At 49.0% G+C, this 25,354-nt stretch overlaps 1 protein-coding gene across 1 annotated transcript in view; it reads right to left on the bottom strand.

The window, feature by feature from the left end:
• Positions 1-23,676, bottom strand: part of CLIC6 (chloride intracellular channel 6) — a 44,895-nt gene extending 21,219 nt beyond the window's left edge. Inside the window, exon 1 of the mRNA XM_047100139.1 lies at positions 22,591-23,676. Coding sequence (XP_046956095.1) covers positions 22,591-23,676 — 1,086 coding nt within the window. The remainder of the gene's footprint in view (positions 1-22,590) is intronic.
• Positions 23,677-25,354: the final 1,678 nt, after the last annotated feature.

The raw sequence follows: 25,354 nt of genomic DNA, 5'->3' as shown, positions 1-25,354 counted from the left end.
TTGAGCAGCTGACTTCAGCTCAGGTCATGAGTTTGAGCCCCGCATCGGATTTTAGGACCTGCCTTTTCAAAAGCCCCCTGTAACATCACGCTGTGTAACAATTTTAGGAGGCTGATGGCGCCCCCTCGTGGTCTTAAGAGGCACATTCGGACTGTCCACCTTCACATTCAGACGTGCCCACCATCCATCCCTGACTAGGTGCTGATGGAAAATGTCACAGGTTAGTTTTTCGCTCCTGTGGGGGACTTAACCTTCCCAATCTGCCAGACGCTCAGGGTTTTCCGGCTACCTGGATTTTTTTATTTTTTTTTTATTTATTTATTTTTTTTAAAATTTTTTTTTCAACGTTTATTTATTTTTGGGACAGAGAGAGACAGAGCATGAACAGGGGAGGGGCAGAGAGAGAGGGAGACACAGAATCGGAAACAGGCTCCAGGCTCTGAGCCATCAGCCCAGAGCCCGACGCGGGGCTCGAACTCACGGACCACGAGATCGTGACCTGGCTGAAGTCGGACGCTTAACCGACTGCGCCACCCAGGCGCCCTGGATTTTTTTATTTTAAAACCGGTAAAGTCCTGGGGCATCTGGGTGGCTCAGTCGATTGAGTATCCAACTTCAGCTCTGGTTGTGATCTCGTGGTTCGTGAGTTCAAGTCCCACATCGCTGTCAGCCTGTCAGTGCAGAGCTTGGAGCCCACTTCAGGTCCTCTGTTCCCCCTCTCCGTCTCTGCCCTTCCCCTGCTTATGCTCTCTCTCTCTCCCCCTCAAAAAAATAATAAAGAAAACATTTTAAAAATTACTAAAAGAAAAAAACAGCAAAGTCCTGGATAAACTAGGATGCACTGGTCTCCCTACCCTTGAGTTCCCTCTTAGACCCCACATTAAAACCACCAAAGAAGGCACTGTCTTTCTGTCCTAGGCACTGCGACAGCCAGGTCCCAAACACAGTTGGGAGCTGAACGGTATGGCTTTTAAAAAGGCATCCAGACTTGAGATCAGCAGCAAAATTGTGTGTGCTTCGCTCATGTTAGGAAAACAACCATTTATGATTTGTAACGTATTTCTCGATTCTCACTGAAGAACAATGCAGAGAGGAAGGAGGAAATACAGTGGGTAGGAGAGCAGAATGAAAAACAAAAAAATTCTGGGGCGCCTGGGTGGCGCAGTCGGTTAAGCGTCCGACTTCAGCCAGGTCACGATCTCGCGGTCCGGGAGTTCGAGCCCCGCGTCGGGCTCTGGGCTGACGGCTCGGAGCCTGGAGCCTGTTTCCGATTCTGTGTCTCCCTCTCTCTCTGCCCCTCCCCCATTCATGCTCTGTCTCTCTCTGTCCCAAAAATAAATAAAAAATGTTAAAAAAAAATTGTTATACATCTAAAAAAAACAAAACAAAACAAAAAACAAAAAACAAAAAAATTCTAATTCTCTCTAGCAGTCTCCTCATCCAGCTTTTCTCAATTTGCTCAGATTTCTGTAGCTCTTTTGCAAAAGCCTTTAGAAACAGGTAGCTTCCTGAAAAACAAAAGAGGTACTTGCTTTGTCTTTATTTTTCTTTGTAATGTCTATAAGTTTTAAGGAAGACAAAGGCCTAGAACTATTTACAGAGAAGAACGTCTAGGGCCTCAGAGACACCAGTTGGTCAACATATGAAAGCTCTATTGACCAGGACAGGGAAGGGGACTAGGCATTCTGTAGAATTTTCTGTTCAGGCTGAACTAGCCAATTAATCAGAAGTATCTTAACGGTCATGGAGGGAATTCTTGTGAGACAGAGTTTAGGATGAATGAGGATTTTAGGATGCTTTCCTTTTAATATTTCAAAGATGCCTGGGTGGCTCCGTCTGTTAAGCATCCGACTCTTGGTTTTGTCTCAGGTCGTGACCTCACGGTTCGTGAGATCAAGCCCCGCGTCAGGCCCTGCACTGACGGTGTGGAGCCTGCTTGGAATGCTCTCTCACCCTCTCTCTCTCTCTCTCTGCCCTTCCCCCACTCATTGTGCTCTCTCTCTGCCTCTCTCTCTCTCTCAAAATAAAATAAACATTAGAAAAAAAATTGCAAATTATGGCAGAAATCAGAAGCTTTGTGGTTACTCTTTCAGGTAGAAGGCGAAGGTTCACCTGTGCAGCATGATTTGTGACATCCGGAAGAGTTCACCTGGCCCAAAATGCCCACACCAGCTTTCCACAAAAGCCTAAATCTCAGAGAATCATCTAGAAAAAAGCCACAGACTGTTAAGATAAGTGGTGGTGGTTACTTTTCTCTTCCGCGGGAGGGCACCAGCCCCAGCAACCACTAACCTTCCCACAAATTGACGCTATCTATTTCCTCATACACAACAGGAAAATGTCTACTTTGGTGACCCTTTCTGCACCTTCCTACAAGCGTTTGCTCAAGAGGCGAAACCAGATCAACACTCTTGTCTTATTAAATGTCACTTTATAAAGTTATGCTTCTTAGATCTCCTTCCAAAAGGTTCGAGGCACTTGTGAGAAGCCATATTAATTACTACAGCTATAGCTATACTACACAGCTAGAGTTATGAAGGATACTCACAATTTCAAATTAAGTCACTAGGGATACGATGATGGAATATTACTCAGCCATAAAAGAATGAGATCTTGCCATCTGCAACAACACGGACGGACCTAGAGGGTATCACGCTGAGTGAAATAAGTCAGACAGAGAAAGACGAACGCCACCTGATCTCACCGAGGTGCGGAATCTAAAAAACGAAACAGATGAACAAACCAACAAGCAAAACCAGACTTTTAAATACAGAGAACTCGTGGGCGCAACAGGTGAAGGCGATTAAGAGATACGAACTTCCAGCTATAAAGTAAGTAAGTCACAGAGATGAAAAGTACAGTGTAGGGAATAAGGGACAGATGGTGACCACGCTTACCGTGGCGAGCATCACATAACGTACAGACTTGTTGAATCACTATGTTGCACACCTGAAACTAACATATATGTCAACTATATTTAAATAATTTTTTAAAAACATCTGGTATACTGAAAATGGCAACCGAGGGTACTACGTAGGAGCCATTTCTAGGCATTAGGTAGTTTCTCCTGCAGTTGTCCCTAATGGGATGACGGATTATCCCCGCATGGCTCTCGAACTTCAGCAAGAATCGGAAACGAATGAACAGTTCCCAGCACAAAACACAACTTCTGGTAGAGGAGAGAGGTCATCGCCTAAGGCGCTATGGGACCCCAGGCCAGATCCAGGGTGTAATGGGATGGTATTTTTATTTCAGTGCAAATTTAGTAAACTCTGTCCTATATCTCTGTGGTTAATAAGAAACCCGAGCCACACCAACTTGCTCGTTTTTCCTGACCCACCCTGTTGGTCCACTGAGATCTGAAGGTAAGCCCGCATGACTAAATAGAAAGAAACCAAAGGCTTCGCAAGCTTTGGGCTCAAACCAGACTATCATTTGGCATTGGTGAGAGGAGACAGAAGAATCAACAGGGGGACCCCAAATCCCATCAGGTATAAATTAGCAAAGGTTGGCTCTAAGCTTCAAAAGCAAGAAAACCAAAGGCAGAGTCCAAAATACACACATTTTATACACACACACACACACACATATAAATACACACACGCACACACACACACACACACACACACACACACATATACATATACATACAGAGATACAGAGTTTATTAAAATGACGAAATGTTACCGGAACTATGCTCAGGAAGGTAACTACCCCAATTGTAACGGTTAGATTTTATTTTGCGTTTCCTTGCAGCCCCGGTGTGTTCCTTACAAGTTCCTAGGTCACGGAGAGCAAATGTGCCGAATTTTAAAGTTCTTTGTCAGTGAGCAGGGACACGCAGTACTGACTTGTAGATGTTCGCAATTTAAATGGGGAGATTTGGGGGCTTCAGACATTACAGAATTATCTGGAAGCGTTGCCTTTCCCCACTTCCTCATCGCCAGTCCCTCAGACTTGTATTCCGTGCCCTGGCCTGACCCACACAACAGGGAAGGCCTGTGGCTTAAGGCCAAGGGCACGAGCTTCTCTCCAGACAAGGAGAAACAGCAAACAGGCTGGCCGAGGCTGAGACTAACGCCCTGGCTTTATTATAAGGAAGTCATTTCTGTGCCACATGCTTTTTCTGGCAAATATCCCCACCCTCACCACCCTCACCCCTGGGAAAAGAGAAGGAGGGGCATATACTATTTCAGGATTCCTTAACCCTGACCCTTTCGCTCGAAAAAGGACAGTGAGCCAGAGATCAGCTTCACAGAGTTGTCCACAAACCGGCCCAGGAACAAACCATTCCGAGGCTCCTGTTTTCAAAAGGGGCAGTTATGGTAAGCGGCCGGGAAACTGGTGTCCCTAATTTGTTGCAAATCGTCCTGTGGCCGCAGCCATCCAATGTCAGGGTGATGAGTCACTTCATCTGCCCCGTGGAGACAGACATGCTGACACAAGAGGAGAGGCTGGGGTTTTCCAAAGATGGTCATTTATGACCCTAAATCCAATATAGAATTGCCGTATGTCAGGTTTGCGTGGAGGGGCAAAGTAGGGCTTGGGGACCTGGAATTCGGAGAGGAGGCAACAAAATACGACTCTTGGTATAGAATAACTTGGAAAGAGTTCACGCGAGGGTGCCCGTAGGTAAATAACGACACAGGAGAAGACCAGCACCTTCCATTTCAGGAAGACAAGGGAAGGCGAAGATAATCTGGCGGTGATTCGGGGGATGCCACCAATCACCAGCGGTTCATCCTGGGCACCTGGATATCCAGGCGTGTTCTGCCCTCACCCACCATGAGCTTGAGCAGCATCAGAGAGGCGTCTCTCTCTGCTGCAGCCCCCAGGTCTGTCCCTCGGGAGCCTACCACGGTCTGGATGCCCCTGCTGTTTATAGGGGCAGCTCCATGATCTGTTTATAGGAAACAGGAAACAAGGGAACGGTCGTCCGAAGGAAGAGGGAAGCAGAAACTTGTCTTGACCCATGACTGCAGAGCCAGGAGCAGGATGGCTGGTCAAACGGGTGGCGGGCATCTGTTCGGAGGGTTGAGGGAAAGCAAGGAGTATAATCTTATGCTGTGTCGAAGGTGAAGCAAAAAGCAAAAAGCACCAGGGAAATGTCAGAGTCGACAAATGGAACCGTCTGAAAGCTTTTACCAAACCTAGGGGAGGGAAGCCAAAAGAAAAATCTCCAGGAGCCACAGAGAAGGCCACGTAGCACGACAGTTGTGGACACATTCGTGCTCCAGTCTGTGCCGGGGGTCTCGCGGAGTGGTGCAGAGCAACTCTGAGGGACACCGACATCAATCCCCCTCGAGACAGTGGTCAAAAAAAAAGGAAGAACCTCACACCCCTTAACGCACCAAATGAGAACCCTGCTCCATCCAGCACTTTCCGTAGAAGCAAATGAACCAGAAACGAGAACCAGAAAAGGATCATACCATATAAGACTCAGAATGGACGGTGATGTGCAAGGCACGTGCTTTGAAGCATAAAGACCTTGGAAGCCCTCCCTGGTTTTCTTTGCACCCACCTCCCAATCCCCACAGGAAAAGCATCCCTCTTGAACAAAATCTCTGCTAACACCAGTCAACCTGGCCTTCTCTGAGGACAGCCCCCTTGCGACACACCTGTGTTGGATTGTGTTGAGTATTGACAACTTCTTCCCCACAATCGGTCTGACCACGACCACTAGAGGGGTGAGAAACCAAAGTAGAGGTTTGGTTTTTGAAATTGAGACCCTTCTCCCTGCTCCCACTTGGAAGGGGCAAGGAGGACAGACAGGGCTTTAGAGATGGGAGTGTGGGAAAAATTCTCCCTCAGGCAAGGGAGGGACAGCAGAGTGAGCCCTTTGCTCTCCCTTTGAACCACCAGGCAGCTGTCCCACCCCACCCCACACTGAAGGCAATTTTATAAAAATGCCCCGAGTTATGGGAAAGAAAGGTCCTATGGGATTAAGAGCCGGTGCCCTACATTCAGGCCTCTGTGAGGGCTCTCGCTTGTTGCTGAAATAAAGGCATCTACACAGACACAAAAAGAAGGGCATTCAGGGGAATAAGGGCGGGCGGGAGGGATGGGCACTGGCCATGTCTTAGGTACGGGACCCTAAGTGGGTTAGGTGCCTCAGCTCGTCCAGCCCACCCTTAGGCATCACCTAAACCAGCCCTGCTCTGGTTCCCTGGATGCCATTTCTGTCCCAAACCACACTAACTGCCCAGAACCATGGTCATAGGGACGCTCCGACTAAAGCCAAGAGAAGAGGGAGCTGAAAAGGGTTTGGTTTAACATTATCTTGTCCATGAGTCTGTTCAATAAAGATCTACTCAATAAAATAAGGCGCAAGGGTAGAAATGGCACAAAACACTGGGTGCCCTTAACCAGAAAACCCGAAGCCCCATTCCGAAAGATGAAATTGTAGAAGAAACAATAAAAGAAGATTTTCTTTTAGGACATTTGGGATGCTTGCTGAGCCAACGAATGAACTCAGAAGTCAATCCACGGATCGGGGATCCCCAAAACACACTGATAGTTAGCACACTACCACACTGTGAATAGAAGCATCCAGGCTTCCAGTGTTTTTGACTTGTCAGCACATCCTCAAGCTCTAGGGGACGGTGCCATTGGGGCGAGAAGAGAGGCTCAACCAGAGTAGGGTCAGCCTCTGGAGTTTTGCTTGCTGTATTCTACTCCTGACCTAGTGTTGATACGCACTGTGCCGAGAACATTCTGAAATCCCGCCTACAGTGGACGGTGTTGGAGAAATACAGAGCCGTAAACCCACTTCGCACAGTATTCTCGGTGAATACGTTGAATAATTTCAGGGGATTTTTAACTCTTTCCATTTGGATTCAGATGCTGTCGGTGCAGGAAGTAAGAACTTAAAAATACTCTACAAACCTTGAATAGCTAATTCACCTAGGTCATCAGAATAAGGTGTGCCATAGGCTTGTGGTTCTGAAAATCTGGACTACCGGTTTAAAAAAAATCCATTACTGAAATGTGACTCACTGATACCTTTTAGGGGAAGGACATGCTTAATAAGGAAACTTCATTCCTGGGAAAGATGATGTGAGTTGAATTGATATATTGACTGATTTTCCCACGGACACAATGATACAACAGGAGATTATTTTCTTGGCCCAGAACTAACGGAACAGCTTTTATAGAAATGCCCAAACAACCACAAAATTGGGGAAGGAGGAGCCTATGAAAGATAAAGTTTTCTAAAAGATATATAAACCCCCTAAGCGGGTGACAGAGACAACATGAGAAAAACCAATAGAAATGGGACAGAGAGTGCCGGTCCCCAAGGCGCTAAATTCTTGGCTCATTTCCCAATTTCTGTATTTGGGGAGATTCTGACAGGGCAGCCACAGCATCCGATATCCCCTGCTCTAACGGTGGAGTCCCTATTTTCCAGTCTCCCTTTCAACCGAGGGAAACCAGCCTTCTTGAAGCTCAGGTCCAAGGCAAGCCATTTGCTGACGTCTGGTCATTTTTCTGCCCGCACCCACTGCACAAGCTTTTCTCAGCTCAGCATCGCCCTCTCCCGTCTTCCTCTACAATGTGTGCCCGCGAAGTAGAGTCCTCACGGGTCCTACCCCCACCTCTTGGTTAGGTGCAGGACGGAGCCTGGCAGCGTGGGGCCGGGGAGCTGGCCACCTGCAGCTGGGAGGGAAGAGGGCCCGTGGGCAGCTGAGCAGAAAGCCGGACCGTGCCCTGCTGGGCTCCTGTTATCGCCACCGATTACAGTGCCAAGGCAACTGCCAAGGTCAGTAGGAAGGGCTCTATCGGCTGCTTGCAGGCAAAAAGCCAGCGATTCCAATAATTCCCGCTGCATCGTCACCATGACTACTGTGAGGTACAGACCATCCGGAAGGCTTCTGGTTTTTACATTTTCTGCAAGGCAGAGAGGGAACGCTCCTTGGACGGGAAACCACCCCTTCGGCCCCACTGTCGTGTCTCTCGCCTTCCCTCTTCCGCCATCTAGTGGTGCGACAAGATATCCAGTGGGGACGGCAACAAACCAACTCTAGGGCAGAAGGAAGGGTCCTCGCAGAATGGGAACCACACGGATAGACCCTCTGTTTCACCACACTTAGGAGGAATGAAGCGAGAGGCCGTTAAGCCCCTCGCTTTCGTATCTTTGTCGGTAGAGTTTATCGTTATACTAGCATATCCTGTGACACAAATCGCACGCATCCCACTTCTTGTAAGCCTATAAAGGACAAATGTATCATCAGTGCAGCAAAGCCTATTTTAGAAAAGGAAAATTGAGTATTTTGTTTTTCTTACATAAATACAAGCCTACCCTCTTGGTAACGCTTCCCAAGACTGATTTTGTTGGCATATCCAGCCAATGATTTAGGCTGTCTGTCCCCAGTGGAGCGGAGAGATGGGCCCATCGGCCGCACCTTATTCATCTATTAGGTTTATTAAGTTTCTTACTCCGGTCCACACACAAAAAAAGATATGCTCTATTTTGAAATGTGCTTCTCACTCTTCCCACCCTTAGAACTTAAGAACAATTTAATGCACCGTTGATACCTGGATCCTCAGAAATATGTTTTCGGTCTTAGAACTTTTTGAAACATAGATCTGAACCTTTCAAAAAGCCTATTAATCCTAACTACGCTCCCAGGTATGTATAGTATTTATTCTTTTCAACAGCCATAACAATCGATGTATTATTGCACGGATCAGGTGGCTGGCCACCCTTGACCCACATAACTTAATCACTGAATCAAATTGCTCTTAGCTTTAAATTCTGGCCAGAGGCTTAGTCGTGTTCACATTCATTGTCACAGTAGGTGGAATCAAGTCATAAGAAGTACACGGACGAACAGAATGGAACTTACTATTTATCCTCGTGTACGAATTATGCTTTAAAAACTCCAGGGCTATTTTTAATCCTTATTTAATAATATGGCCGGATACCAACTGAAGCTTTTACACGGACCTGAAAAGCTTATTTCCTTGTAAAATTCTCACAAGGAATTATTACAACAAAGGAACATCTTGTTCTGGGAAGCCTGCTTAATAATGCAGCCTGTTTTTATATACCCTGGTGGTTTGCGTTCTTGAATGGATGAGAATATTCCAATCCTTGCAGTGACTGCACAGGGAAAAAATGCACGCGGCAGACAGATCTGGCCACACGGAACCTCCTGTGTCTCCTGGACCTGCCTTAAACCCCTCCATACCTCTCACCATGGTCCTATCTTTTGACCCAACCAGATTTCACCAGTTTAGAAGACACATAAGCCACACATCCCAGTTACTTATCGCCAATGAACAAATGACCCCCAAACTTAACAGAGGGTGCTGCTTTTTTTTTTTAATCTCTCGTGCTCTCATAAGTCAGGAATCTGGACAAGGCTCTGGATTAGGTGATCCTTCCTTTCCATGTGGCATTGACAAAGGTCACTCAGTGGTGTTGAGCTGGTGGAGGGGCCGATCTGAGGGGTCCAAGGCAGCTTCTCAAACGTGTCTACTGTCCGGGCAGCGTGGCCGGAAGGCTGGGCTCAGCCGGGATTGTCAAATGGAGCACCGGCAGGTGGTCCCTCCAGCTGGTGGCCTCAAGCCAGACAGTGAACAAGGCAGAAGGTGCACAGCCTTTTATAGCGAAAGCCACACAGCATCACTCCCACCATATTCTAGTGGTGACCAGGCAGTCACCAGGGTCTGGCCACCTTCAGAGGGAGGAGAATCAGACCCCACTTCTCAGTGGAAGGAGGGTCAAAGAATTCGCAGCCATCCTTAACCCACCACCTGAAGATGTGATTGCACGATGTGCGGAAATGCTCAAATCATTTATTTATAGACCCAGTTCTTTACGCGCTTGAACTGGCTTAAGAAAATGTCGGCAGTGCCTAAAAGCAGGGGAGTTATTTATTTTATGTTCAGTGATGGGCAGAGCAACATCTGTGCAGAATTTACGACCGCAAATGTCAATATCTGGAGAGTGACAATCTCACTTTATTGCCGCTGCTTACGACTCAGGGTCATAATATATCGGTTAAAGTGGCAATTAACAAAAAAATGTCCTTCTCATATCTGATGTGTTAATACCTCTGAGTTTTCTTAAGCATTAATTTCTCTGTAAAGTTAAACGACACAAAGAAACCATTGAGCTGCAACCCAAAACTTCATCCAGTCTGACCTTTTATGGGAATAGCATCGAAGGCAGCCAGCCCGGGGCTCAAACAAAGGGAACAAAGTTGGGGGTAGGGATTAAGTCAGTCCAAGATTCTTCGAACTCACCGCCTCCCTGACACCAAAGGCACCAAAAAGGTATTAATTTCCCTCATTTAGGAAGAAAGCCCCATGTCCCTGTATCTCCAGACCAATAGCGCTTTTATTCTATGTGGGCTTCAAAGCATGTGATGTCTGTGATGTGCAGTGTCTTAGACATGCCTCTGGCTGTTGTCCTAAGGGCCCCATCAGTCCCCTCGTGTGCCCCCACTCAGGGAAGAGAACAGCGACTTCCTGCCCCAATTCGTCTTTCCCTCCACCCACCATGGTTAGAGGTGGGCCTGGGGCACCCAAGGGGTGATGCTGGGGGTGCATAATGAGGCTCTTCCTCCTGGACCACAGCATATTAAGGCCCCAGGAAGGTTAGAAAAACACAAAGATAGAGCCTTGGGGGCACTTGGGTGGCTCAGTCACTTGAGCACCAGACTTAGGCTCAGGCCATCAACCCATGGTTCATGAGTTCGAGCCCCACATCAGGCTGTCTGCTGTCAGTGCAGAGCCTGCTTGAGGTCCTCTGCTCCCCCTTCCCCTCCCTCACTAGCTCTCTCTCTCTCTCTCTTAAAAATAAAATAAACATTAAAAAAAAAAAAAGATAACGCCTTGGGCAGAATGGGTCCAGATTTTCTCCTCTCCCTGCAGCTGGCCACGCCGTCTAGGGGGAGAGTCTTGCTGGCCCAAAGGCAGGATAGCACAGCTTCTGAAAGGGGACCCAAGCCTCTTGCCACTCCAGGACCGCGTGGGACTCACACGCTCAGAAGCAAAAGGGGGTGTGGGGGCAAGTCTCTATTTAATTGGCATGGTACCCTTCTCCTTCATAAGCATGAATGGCCGCTTCGTAGAGATGACAAAGAAATGACTGTAGAAAGGACACGTGGAGTGGCCCAGATCTCAGCTCGAGGCCCGCCTCGTCCGTGTGATGTAATTACGGTAATTATATGGCAGTGACATTTGCTGTAGTAAATCGTGCAGACAGGTTGCTCTGTCCATCGCTGAATATAAATAAGTAAACAAATAAATAAATAAATAAATAAATAACTCCGTTGCTTTTAGGCACCGCTGACACCTTCCTAGTTCAAGTGAGTAAAGAACTGGATCTATAAATAAACGATCTGAGCATTTCGGCACCCTCTGACGTCACGTGAAATCACGTGACTGCGCGATCGGCTAAAGATGGCTGCAAATTCTTTCGCCCTCCTCCCACCGAGAGGCCGGGTCTGAATCTGGCCAGCCCCCTGGGGACCACCTGGTCACCAGTAGGATATGGTGGGAGCGATGCTATGTGGCTTTTGCTATAAAAGGCTGTGCACCTGCTGCCTCGTCCACTGTGTGTCTGGAGGCCACCAGCTGGAGGGACCACCTGCAGGTGCTCCATTTGACAATCCCGGCTGAGCCCCGCCTTCCGGCCACGCTGCCCGGACAGTGGACACGTGTGCGAAGCTGCCTTGGACCCCTCAGATCGGCCCCCCCACCAGCTGAACACCACCGAGTGACCTCCGTCTATCTCCCCCGTTTTGTGCTTTCACTGTACCGCGTCCTATAGTCTCCTGCCACACAAATAGAAAGCCAAAGATGATTTGCAACATGCACCCGGCTTGAGCAGCTGTTCGATTACTGTGCTCAGACACAAGCCGATGTCTGCGAGTGCCAAGTGACGCGTGAGGCATTCACGGCTAACTGAGAATGTACGAGATGACCCAATTTACACTCTGCAAACTGACCACCCAATTCTTTGTACCTGATGCGGTAGCCACGCGTGTACATTACCATCATCCACTTACCCGTCTATTACACACAGCACAGTCTTCCCAACGCAAGAGACTGCAGCAGAAGGGCAGAGCCCAGGCTGTCTGAGGTCTAGAGGCCAAATCCCCCCCTTTTAGGGATCACTGCCCAGCCTGCTACCCTATTTCTCCCACCTGTTCCAGCAAACGCCCCCCCCCCCCCACACACACACACACTCCCCTTCCTCACTCTAGCCATTGCTTCTGGATCACTCTCTAGGCTGAAAGCTCTAGAAAAGCAGGGGCTGTGTTCATCACTGTGTGTCACTGCTGTACCCCGGCCCCAAACACAGGGTCTGCTACTTGGCGGGCACTCAACCAATATTTGCTTTAAATAGCCACTTGAGTCCAAAACACCACTCTGGAGTTTAGAAGACTGAAAGGCACCTTTTACCTCTCCCCACGGCAAAACACTCAACTTTCATGTGGCCAACCAAGCACCCAAGGGAGGAGAACCAGGGAGTTGGGGTAGAGCTCATAAACCCAATAAAAATCTAGAATTAGAGAATATTTTTAATCTGATGATTTCTTACACAAACATATAAGATTTGACTTCCCTTGCTGTGTGACTAAGTATATATCAACTGTTCTCCATAGAGCTACCCCCTCCCCCAAAGCTTCAAAAGTATCTCCCCGAATGATCTTTGATATCTGAGTGTTTCAGTTCCCCCTCCCACTAATTAAACATAAGCTCTGAGCAGTCTTCCACAATTCACTGGATCCCTACAAATAGGCTATGGCATCATTCTCTGTAAGTTTTGGTCAATTCTTTGGACAGATGGAGGCAGAAATAGAACATCTGGCGAGGAGACAACCTCAGAAATGATATTTTGATATCACTGCATCACAGACGATTACTTTTCACGATGGTTTTTATTTGTAGGACTCAAATACATTCCAGTAGGTGGCATGCCAAGATCAGAGTGATGTAGCCGTGTGGCATGAAATGATCCCGCTATCTTAGATATTTGAAATTTTGTTTTGAACGGGAATTCTTACCATGTAAGAAAGAACTTAATTCTCAAAGGGCATGTGCTTGATAAAGTGTAACGTGCTAATTAAAAAGAAAGGGAGAGAGGCAAGAATTGAAATACCTAATCCCTCAGGACTTAAGAAGTTATAGAATATAAAGTAAAACAGAGGATTTGAGGATTCCAGTAAATTAAGGGGCGCCTGGGTGACTCAGTCGGTTAAGCGGCCAACTTCAGCTCAGGTTATGATCTCGTGGTTCATGAGTTCAAGCCCCGCGTCAGGCTCTGTGCTGACAGCTAGAAGCCTGGAGCCTCCTTCGGATTCTGTGTCTCCCTCGCTCTCTTCCCCTCCCCCACTCGCACTCTGTCTCTCTCACAAATAAACAAACATTTAAAAAAAAAGATTACAGTAAACTAAGCTGGGGATGTCATTTTATTTTTAATGTTTATTTTTGAGAGCGAGAAAGAGAGAGCGGGGGAGGGGCAGAAAAGCAGAGGGACAGAGAATCTGAAGCAGGCTCCACGCTGTCAGTGCAGAGCCCGACATGGGGCTCCATCCCACCAACTGTGAGATCACGACCTCAGCCGAAATCAAGAGTCAGACACTTCATCAACCGAGCCACCCAGGCGCACCTGAAGTTGGAGAGTTTAAGAGTGCTGTCACAGCCTATGTTTTGTTTTCCTGCGCATCAATTCCAACAAGTTACTGAGACTGAAAGGATAAATTACTCCAGTACAAATAGTCAAAACGGTCCAATAAAAATATATGCAGCCCACATGACAGACAATGGTCTAACTTGTTTAATACAAAAATTAGGAAAAATAAGGTCAAACATTCATTTGAAAAATGGGCAAAGGACAAAAGCGAGCTGCTCACAGAAAAAAAGATGTCAGTAGTTGTTAAATATAAAAGTATACTCAACCACACATACACCAAAAGGGATATGATCTAAGAAGTGAGCTTCTGGGGCACCTGGGTGGCTCAGTCAGTTGAGCGTCCGACCTCGACTCAGGTCATCATCTCGTGATCTGTGAGTTCGAGCCCCATGTCGGGCTCTGTGCTGACAGCTCGGAGCCTGGAGCCTGCTTCTGATTCTGTGCCTCCCTCTCTCTCTGTCCCTCCCCCGCTCATGCTCTGTCCCTCTCTCTCTCTCTCTGTCAAAACTAAATAAACATTAAAAAAATTTTTTTAAAGAAGTGAGCTTCCATATGTGATTACATATGCACAGAGGGATATTCATTACAGGGTGGTTTAACATCCAAAAGAAGAAACTACTGGGGCACCTGGGTGGCTCAGTAGGCTAAGCGTTGGACATCTGCTCAGGTCATGATCTCACTGCTCGTGAGTTCAAGCCCCACATTGGGCTCTCTGCTGTCAGCACGGAGCCCCCTGCAGTTCCTGTCTCCCTCTGCCCCTCCCCAGCTCATGCTTTCTCTCTGTTAAAAAAAAAAAAAAAAAAAAGGAAACTATCTAAATATCCACCCATGGGAGACTGACCACAGAGTACATCTATCACTAGAAAACTATGAAATTTTTAACTCGATCAGAGTTAAATTTTTAGCTCGATCAGAATTTAATCAAGCTACAGGTACAACAGGGAATGATATCTAAGATATACCATTAAGTAAAGAAAGCAAGATGTAACCCAATGTATTTCCAGTGTACTACTTTTTATGAAAACAAAATTGGGTGTGCTACTTTTTAAAAAATATGTCTGTGAGGGATGTCTGGGTGGCTCAGTCAGTTAGGCGTCCAACTTTGGCTCAGGACATGATCTCAACAGTTCGTGAGTTCGACCCCCATGACGGGCTCTCTGCTGTCAGCACAGAGCCTGCTTCAGATCCTCTGTCTCCCCCTCTCTCTGCCCCTCCTGCACTCCCACTCTCTCTGCCCCTCTGTGCACATGCGTGGTCTCCCTCTCTCTCTCGCAAAAATAAATAACCATTAAACATCTAAAAAAATAAAATAAAATAAATAAGACAGAAATCACAGTGTGTGACTTCTGAGACTTGGTCATAAAAGGCATTGTGGCTTCTTCTCTCTTGGATCCCTGCTCTGAGGAAAGCCAGATGCCATGTTGTGCCAACATGAGAGCAGCCCATGAAGAAAGCCCCAAGTGGTGAGGATTCGAACCGCTTGCCAACAGTCATGGGACTCAGCCACATTGAAAGTAGATCCTCCCCTGCCCCAACCAATCCTTCAGATGAGACCACAGCCCTGTGAACGTCACATCTAGCAATCTCATAAGCTAGAACTACCCGACCAAGAAGACCCCAAATTCCTAACACAGAGAAGCCGTGAATAACAAATGTTTGCTGTTTTAGGTGCTAAGTCTCAGAGTAATTAATTTATTACACGGTGATAGGTAACTAACGCAGTGAGGATATTTACATGCCAGCTTCAATATGCACAGAATACCCCTGGAAAGAGATTCAGCGACTGTCTCCAAGAGGAAAAACTGAGAAGCTGGACCTCGGGGGTGGAAAAAGACTTACTTTTTATTGTATTGTATTTCATTGTATCTTTTTTTAATGTTTATTTATTTTTGACAGAGCAAAAGCAGGGGAGGGGCAGAGAGAGGGAGACAGAGGATCCAAAGCAGGCGTTGCACTGACAGCAGTGAGCCCCATGTGGGGCCTGAACTTACGAACCAGGAGATCACGACCTGAGCCAAAGTCAGACGCTAATCTGACCGAGCCACACAGGTGCCCCTCATAGTATCTTTTTATATTTATAATCTCTGTTTTATTTCAACCTCACCTAAACCAAGATCAGGGGCCTCGTAGAAAAATAACATTTCCAAAAATAAGTATAAGATATTCAGCGTCTTAAATATTTTTCACTGTGATAGACACTGCTGATTCTTCACTCAACAGCCATTCCTCTTCTTCCTTGCTAAATAAAACTCCAATTCTGTGCCAAAGGCCACGTATCTAGTCCCAGGTCACAAATCAAAGGGGGTTTAACTATGGGTCAGCAACCCTTCTCTTAAAGGGCCGGAGAGTAAATATTTTAGGCTTTGCAGAATCCAGCTGAACGTGGAATTGGATACCATCTCCCTACGGGAAGGAGAATGGTGTGCCAGAAAACACGGTGATGTCTACACTGCAGACAGAGTATCTCCCTCTACCCCCAACTATGCCCAAATACAAAGCCCAGTTCATGAATCAGCACTCTGTCAGAAAAAAAAAAAGTAGAAAAAAATTGATGGAAAAGGAGTCTAAGAGATTTCAATATCCACCTCCCCAACTCTCGGAGAAAACCCTCCTTTGCTGAACGTCGCAGGAGCTCACAGAGTGGCGAGAGCAAAGGCAGCCTGTTTTCAAAAATCTTCAAGAACTTGCACTAGGGATCATCGGAGGGACCCACTCTCTGTGTCTCCCCAAATACATCAAATCGACAAACACCTTAGTGACTACTACTGTATCTGTGGGTCTTCCCACTATATACTCCTACAGCCTCCTACTCATCTTCGCTGCCTCTTCCCCTTCCTGCCAGCATTAACCGGGCGCCTACTGTGTGCCAGACCCTGTGCTGGGGGGGGGGGGCGGGAGGACAAAAGTGAGCACATCAGTGTAGTCCCTGCTATTGCCAGCATTCAGTGCTCAGGGTCTGTCCTCTGGGCTAGACGGTAAACTCCGTGAGGGCAGGGACCCTGTCGGTCTTGCCTGACGTTGGGTCCCCAAACTGTAGCACAGTGTCTGACACACAGTAGGTGATAAATTCACATGCGCTAGGTTAAGGGAGGCATCGACAGCACTGTGACCTACTTGAACCGAAACCATGGCTCAAGAGCTTTGTACTTTCTACGTTCCTTCAAAGGCTGGGTTTTGACTTTTCTGCGTATGGGAAACTAAAGAGTAAATTCACATGCCGAAAGGACCCGGTGTGGTGTTTTGGAAGGTATCTTGCCGATCTTCAGGTATCTGTTTCTGAAGGTATCTACAGGTACAGACAGATATCCGCAGGATATCTGAGTGGCCTAGTTGGGTCACCTTGGACTGATGCCACCGGCATCCACCTGGGCATTTACCTACCATTCCCAAAAGGCACCGACTGAGAGCTTCCAATGAGCCCACTGCCCTGCCAGCATGGGGAGTGGGACCAGCAACCCCCCCCCCGACCCCGTGTGCACATGTGTGCGCGGGTGTATCAGACGTTAGCATAACACCGCATTCCACCTCGGTTTCCACCCCAACTACCTCCACTGACTTCATAAATGTATTTGCAGGCAAGTTGTATCAGACGCTCAGAACACAAGGGACAAAAACGTCATTCTGCAGGGAGCCGTAAAGTCCTAGGAGTGCACCTTTGCCCATTTCCCTTCAGGGCTCAGGGTCACAGCCCACACACGATGATGAAAATACCACCTCCCTCTCGAGCTCCTCGGTGACCAAGCCCCGCAGGACAGGTCTTGACATGTTCTCTCCTGGCGGAAGGTGCCTGGATTGCTGCAGCCAACTGGTCTACCAGGAGCCAGTCAGCTGCTGCTCTGGACACATACCTACCCCTCCTCTCCTGCCGTGGCCACGTCGTGTGGCCCTGCTTGGCTGCCTCCATTCACTTATTTACTTATGTTGGGGGGCAGTTCTCAACGTCAATGCCTCTTCAAAGGTCACGTCTTTCTTTCTTTTTTTTTTTAATTTTTGTAACGTGTATTCATTTTTGAGAGACAGAGACAGAGCACGAATGGGGGAGGAGCAGAGAGAGAGGGAGACACAGAATCCGAAGCAGGCTCCGGGCTCCCAGCTGTCAGCACAGAGCCCGACGCGGGGCTCGAACTCACCCACCAGACTGCGAGATCATGACCTGAGCTGAAGCCGGATGCTGAACCGACTGAGCCACCCAGGCGCCCCAAAGGTCACATCTTTCTTGAGTTGTACTTGGTTCTACCGATTCCATCTCTCTAGAGACCCAAATGTGATGGCAAATGCCAGCTTTTGAGCTCTGCAGTAGCTGCATGTTAACAGTTAAATATATGGTGTCCAAAAACGTAATTTCAGAAATTCCTAGACTCTGGCCCAGGATTACTCACTGGTCACACTGAGGTTTTTTAAGTCATGTGACATTTGCCAGGAAATCTGTAACTCAGATTGTCCTACGCCTAGACCCTGCCTCAAAGTACACACGCTGGATTAGAAGCCCCAAATCTGTAAGCAAGACTTCCTTAGCGACTAAGTCCCCACAGCTGGTGAAGTCCCTACTTTATCCTTTGTTGTCAGTATTTTGTTTGTCGTTTGTTATTGTTATGTTGGTATGTTATTATGTTGTTACCCTTTGTTATGAGTGAAGAAGAAATGACTCTTTCTTACTAAATACACTGCAGGGTTACCTTATAATTTGATGACAAATAATTAACACTTCTTTGTAAAAAAAAAAAAATAAAAGAATTAGCATGATCAGAAATTAATTTCTCATACAATAATTCAAGGAAGCTTTCCTGGGCCTGTTCTATACACTTTTGGCTCTTTTACAAGAATACATTCTTGGGGCGCCTGGGTGGCGCAGTCAGTTAAGCGTCGACTTCAACCAGGTCACGATCTCACGGTCCGGGAGTTCGAGCCCCGCGTCAGGCTCTGGGCTGACGGCTCGGAGCCTGGAGCCTGTTTCCGATTCTGTGTCTCCCTCTCTCTCTGCCCCTCCCCCGTTCATGCTCTGTCTCTCTCTGTCCCAAAAATAAATAAACGTTGGAAAAAAAAAACAAAACAAGAATACATTCTTGCGTACTTACGGAATAAAACAAAATGGCAAATTAGTAGGATGAGAATTTTCACAAAGATGGAGATTACAAACCACCAGGTGGTTAAAAGTAGAAGCAGATTTTATTAGCACATGTTACGGGGTCATATGTCATTACTTTGTGGTATGTTTGCAACCAATATATGTATTTTAAAAGACAGGGGGAAGAGCAAAAGTTAAAAATCACAAATAAAATATGGGCCAATTAATGACGACAGTGTTGGCCAGGCCGTCAGGAGATGTTTGAAATGCTTGCAATACTCTCCCTTAAAAAACAAATCTGTGAATTCTGCACTCCAGTAATGGCATAGAAAAACTTGACATGTTTACAAAACCCAGAAGGTCAGATGTCGATTACGGAGTAGAGCCCAAAGAAGAAGCCCAAAGAAAGCTAAAGCTGGCAAAGAAATTCTATTTTGAACTAATTTAAGGATTTTAAATCAAAAGTAAGAATTAGCAAACTCAAAAGATACAAGCGTCTAAGAGGTTTTTGCTTGGGGTGCCTGGGTGGCTCCGTTGGTTAAGTGTTGGACTCTTGGTTTCAGCTCAGGTCATGATCCGGTTCATGGGATCAGGCCCTGGGTCAGGGTCTGCACTAACAGCATGGAGCCTGCTTGGAGTTCCCTCTCTCTCTCTCTCTCTCTCTCTCTCTGTCCCTCCTCTGCTCACGTGCACACACACACTCTCTCTCTCTAAATAAATAAACATTTTTTAAAATAAATAAATGAGGGGCGCCTGGGTGGCACAGTCGGTTAAGCATCCGACTTCAGCCAGGTCACGATCTCGCGGTCCGTGAGTTCGAGCCCCGCGTCGGGCTCTGGGCTGATGGCTCAGAGCCTGGAGCCTGTTTCCGATTCTGTGTCTCCCTCTCTCTCTGCCCCTCCCCCGTTCATGCTCTGTCTCTCTCTGTCCCAAAAATAAATAAACGTTGAAAAAAAATTTTTTTTAAATAAATAAATGAAAGGTTTTTGCTTGATTTCTTTTTTGTTTTTAAGTAGAATGATTTTCAGGTGGACAAATTAAAGGGGATGCCTTAACAATCCTATGAGGCACATCTGAAGTGACCCTCAGAAGTTGTATCAAATAGTAGTTGCTTAAAAACCCATCTACCTAGTTGGAGATCTGTTTTCTTACCCTTTTTTGTTTTTGTTTTTTTTAAGTAGGCTTCACGCCCAGCACAGAGCCTAGTGTGGGGCTTGAACTCACGACCCTGAGATCAAGACCTAAGCTGAGATCAAGAGTCGCACGCTTAGCCAACTAAGCCATCTAAGCCACTCAGGCTCCCCTGGAGATCTGTTTCTTGAAGAAAAAAAAGCGGGGGGCACAAACGATCACCAAGATGATCATGTCAGAATAAAACAGTCTGGATAGCCCATATGGGGCTCTGCCCCTCCCCTGCTCACGCGCTCACTCTCTCTCAAAAAAATAAACAAATATATATTAAAAAAAAAAAAAAAAAAGCCCCTTGCCTCCTGAGCAGGATCTGAGAAGAAAAATGTATTTTTACTTTCCATAACATTCCTATCCCCAGAGAATGGAGGTAATTAGGTATCTAGAGAGATTTTTCCTTTAAAGAAAAAAAGGAGGGCAGGGATGAAATGGGCAGGGGACCATTTCTGTGCAAAAGCAATAGAAGTTTGTGGAAGCTAAGCAGATATAACAATAAGAACACAGGTTCGCACCATGCTTATCTCAAGCCATGGTACTATTCTAAGTGTTTTACATAATCTAATTCTTGAACAACCTCACCGGTAGGTACTATTATTATCCCCACTTTATCCATAAGCAGTAAAGGCTTAGACAAGTTAAGTAGCTTGCCCAAGGTCACACTGCAAGAGAGCAGCAGAGCCAGGATTTGATCCCCCGGCTGTGGGTCCATGCTATTGATTACCATGGTAACCGTGGCTGTCGTGCACACAGGCACCCATTCAAATCTTCATCGTGTTCCAGACCTGTGCTCCACATGGAGGGGAGAAGATGAATTTCACACAGTCAAGGGGAGAGGTGAAACACACAGGACGTAGAGTGGACTTTCAACAGAGGGACACCCAACCCAGACTGGGGTTGGAAAAGGCTCCCCAGAGGAGATGATTCCCCATGATGAATCCAGACACCCCGCAGGGGGCAGGGAGAGAGTCGAGATGGAAAAAACTTGATTCAGGCAGAAGGTACAGCACCTGCAAAATCTCTGGGCAGGAAAGAATGTGTTTCGCTCAAGGAAAGGTAACTCGTTCAATATGGCTGCCATAGTGGTACCATCGGTAACAAAGGGGGGCGGGGGGGTGGAGACATCCAGACAACACCAAAGAGGCAAGAATAACACCATGAGGGACTGACCTTGTGGCCGGGCTAAGGGTGTGGACTTATCTGAAATTCTGCAATAAACAACTGAAGAATTTTACACGTTGAAACAACATGTAGCTCACTGGCTATCACCAAGGGCCTGGGTTGGAGACAGTGGAGAATGGAAGCAGGACAAGGTAGGAAGGTGTTACTCTATTTCCGAACTGTAACAAGAGGCTGGAAAGATGTGCTGGAATCAGGTGGCCATGAGACCAGAGCAATGGGAATTTTTCAGATCAAGAGCAGATTTGGGGCACACACCACAGGCAGGGCATTTGGCTCTTCCCCTCCCCCTTCCCCCTCCTTCTCCTTCCCCTTCCCTGAAAACTTCTAGCTCCCAGAGGCCCTTTGGAGGGGCTGTGCGCTTAGGTTCTATCCCAACGCATAATCTTAAAAGGCCCCATGGTTTTCAAAAAAGCTCTGTAACAGCCCTTTCCCACTAGTGAAGAAATACATGCCCTCTCCTCCCTAACCCCCTTGCCACCCAAACAATTCTTGAAATTCTGATGTTAATCACTTTGGAAACATTTCTCCTTTTGCTTATTAGAATTTGCTTACATTCCCCGCAAGGAGCTTTAGGTCCTAACTGGCTTCTATAAGCCTGAAAGTATTCTGGAAGGATTATGATTCAACATGCACTGCACATTCTTGGCCTTATTATCTGCTGCTCTCCTGGTCTGGCCACAGGTCTTCAGAACGGGCTTTTTTAACCAAGATCCCCATGTGGGGGGCAGGGGGCAAGGGGTGGGGGGTGGCTACCACTGGACCTCGCCTCTCATTTTTGATGCCTTGCAGAAATGCCTGTTTAAACTCAAACCGCAAAACGTACTCAGTCGTGCCCTACAGAGTCCCTAACAAATTCACTGTTCTCCTCCCATTTGAAGTAAGTTTGAAATACGACATAAAGGCAGATTGCGTTCAAGCCACCAGCATCTTGTAAACGTCCAGAATAAATGTTAAAATGCTCAATAAACACCCTAATACTTCCATAAATTTCCACTTTCCTTCCAAATAGACCTCATCGATTCTACCCACCAAAGAGGGATACTTTTGGGGGGGCTGAAAACCCTGGCCAGCCCTGGGCCTCTGAAATCGGAGTCCTGGGGATACTTCTCGCATTACAACCTGTTTGCATTTTTCCCCCTCTTCGAGTATTAAGCTTTCTTTGGCATCAATTGCTCTGAACATCAGTAAGGTGTGTCGCTTTTTTTCTTCTTTCAGTTAATTCTTCAATAACCTCCGGAGGAGAAGGGCCAGTTTGGATTTTCAGAGCAAAGGACAGTGGGGTGCTGGCCCTGCATCCCCCCACTTCCCCCGACTGCCTCCACCCAACCTCTTCGTTTCCAAACCATCGTGTCTCGCTAAAACGCTCCTTAAAACTCTCCCCAAACACCCAGGATGTCCTGCCTCCCTCCTAGGAATGGAAGTGACCCTCTTGACACTGGGGACCCCTGGAAGACCAAGACCAAAAATGGGAGGGGGCGTGCTAAGAGTTGGGGAAAGCTCAACTTACCTTCACGAAGAGGGTGATGTCGTGCTCCTGTCTCGGGGCCCCCTCTTCGGACGCCTCGCCGTCCTCCCCGCGGCCGTTCACCCGCGCGGTCTCGTCCGCGCCCTCGACGCTGCTCTCCTCCGCCAGGTGGTTGCTGAGTTCGGCCTCCGGCTCCGCGGCCCCGGTCGGCGCGGCCGCCTCCGGATGCGCGCTGCTGCTGTCGGGGGGCTCCTCCTCGCCCGCCCCCTCCGGGCTGCGCTCTCGCCCCTCCTCCTCTGCCTCCTCCATCTCCTCCTGGGGTCCACCCTGGTCCCCTTCCTCGACGGCTTCCGCCCTCGCGTCCCCGGGGGCCGCTTCCTCCGACTCCGCTGTCCCCGGGGCCCCCGCCTCGTCGGCAGGCCCCGCCGCTGCATCCCGAGGCTCCCCTGCCAGCTCCCCGGGGCCGCACCCGCCAATCTCCGCCGCCGAGGCCTCCGTGGCTTCGGCCTGGGGCTGGGGGCTGCGGTCCCCTCCGTCCCGGGGTTCACCCCGGGTCCCGTGCGCCCCTCCCGCCTGCCCCGCTGCGTCCATGCTGGGCCCCTGCGCCCCCGGCGCGCTGCCTCCCGGTTCCCCCGGCCCTCGCTCCGCTTTCTCCTCCGCCCCGGGGTCCTCGGGCTCCCCGGGCTCCCCCTGAACCTCCGTCGCGGCCTCGCCCTGCGCGCCGCGCCCGGGGCTCGCGTCCTCCACCTGCTCCCCGCCGCTCGCCCCCTCCTCTCCCTGGGGGCCGTCGGGGCACCCCGGGGCGCCCTCCTCGGCCTCCGCCTCCCCCTGCGCCGCCCTCGCGCCCCGCGTCTCGGCCGCCGGGCCACCGTCCGCGCCGGGCTCCCGCTCGCCCGCGCGCCCTCCGTCCGGGTCGGGGCTCTCTGCCCGGTTCACCGCGGCCGTCGCGGCTGCGCCCGCCCCTTCGCCCCTCGGCGCCTCCGCGGCGCCCTCGCTGGCCTCCTCCCGCTCCGCCTCCCGGCCCACCGCGGCCCCCGGCTCACCGGGTCTCTCCGCCGCAGGCGCTGGGGCCTCGGGCGGCCCCTGGGGGCCTGGGGGCCCTCCCTCCAGCTCCTCTGCCTCGGCCATGGCCGCAGATCCCTGTCCTCCGCTGGAGACCCTTCCTTGACACTGCTGATGGGGCAAGGGGCCCTGGGGGAGGAGGTCGGTGCCGGAGGGGCCGCTGCACCCCTTCCAAAGGGACGCCTCGCTCTGGGCTCGGGTGGCGCAAAATGGGCTCGACCTCAAGACACCGCGCCCCTCGTCCCGGATTTAAGCTTTCTGTTATCTTCCTCCACCGCAACTGTTTCTCCAGATTCAAGTCTGCTTCCCACCCAGACTCCAATTCCTACCCGGCTTCGCTAGAGGCGCGGGCCACCGAGATAGAGAGCGCGGCTGAGGAGGGCCTCTTAGCTCCCACACCCTTTGAAATGCCTGGCCCGCCGTCCAGGGACTGACCAGTAGTCATCGGTGCCAACTCCGTCCCCCTGGGGCTTTGGCGGGGCTTGCACCCCATCCTCTCCCCGTGTTCAGGTGGCCTGGGAGCCTGGCCAATGACAGCCTTTCCCATGGCCCTTGTGAATTTCAGTGAAAAGATCCCGGTTCTCCTGGCAGCTTGGGTGTTTTCTGTAACAGCATCAAGTTCCAGAGCCATTTAAATCACACACACCCCCAACACCACACGCTGGGCACCCGAGTACCCAATCTCCACTCTCCCCCAGGGAGCCCAGGGTTAAGTTCCTCAGCCGCTATCCAATGCAGATGCCCATGTTCCGCCTCAGTGTCCCCGAACAAAGGTGGTAAACCCAGAAAGCAAGAAGACAGGGAGACACCTTTCCAATTTTGCAGGACCCTCCTGAGAAGTTCCAGAGGCCCCTATAGAGAAGGAAGAGTCCGTCGAGGCACTTTGATCAGAGATGGGCTCTGTCGTGCATGAGGGAGATCCCCCCTCTCAGGTATGACAAGTACAGCATCCTTGCAGTGTGGAAAGGCTAGATCCTTTACCTCTCTGGTCCCTGAAAGACTCTCTAAGAGTCTATCTTGCAGATGCTCCTAGATTTTCCAAGCCCCTGGCCAGCGCTTTAGCCTGAGTTGTGTGTTAGGGCTTGGGGAGCTGTGGGTGTTGGGGAGAAAATACAAGATTCGAAGGATGGGAGCTGTGGCATTCCCTGGGTGAGGAACTTCCTGGAATCACAAACTGGACACCTTCTCCCAAAGAAAAGGAAGTTAGGAGGAGAATTACGTGGTAAGTTCACTATGAGCTAGGCTAAATCGTGTGGGTTACAGAGAGGAGGCTGTTGCCCAGGATGGCCCAGGATGGCCCAGTCTAAGTGCGGTGAAGCAGGGAGCCCAACTCAAGACTGATTTGAGTCATAGGGCTCTTAATGGCTTCGACACTGTCCTGAGACACGTTAGTCTGTCACGTCTATAGAGGGCTCTGTTATCACTAAAAGACCAGAGGGGATCTTTGGTAGGGCTTGGAGTCACACATTTGGCTAATCACCGGGATGTCTCCGTCTAATACCCACTGACAGGTGACAAGACAGGAGCCCAGTGTCACCCAGATTCATGCCACCTTTCTCCAAGGTTGTGCCCTATCCAGAAAGGAAGGGACCGGAAGCTTCATCACCACAAAGCACGGCACATCTACTCAAAGCCCCACACTCACACACGAGAGCTAGACAGACATGTCAGACACAGGCCATGCTCTGCAAAAGCTCCCATCACCTAGAGAAAGGAATCCTGCTGCACTCACAAGGCTGGGAGA

The sequence above is a fragment of the Lynx rufus genome, unplaced genomic scaffold (genome assembly GCF_022079265.1).
Source record: "Lynx rufus isolate CCGP_SWC_20201006 ecotype Redwood Valley unplaced genomic scaffold, mLynRuf1.p SCAF_5, whole genome shotgun sequence".
Taxonomy (NCBI): domain Eukaryota; kingdom Metazoa; phylum Chordata; class Mammalia; order Carnivora; family Felidae; genus Lynx; species Lynx rufus.
Note: the sequence above shows the minus strand (reverse complement) of the source record. Positions and strands in the feature narration are given on the sequence as shown.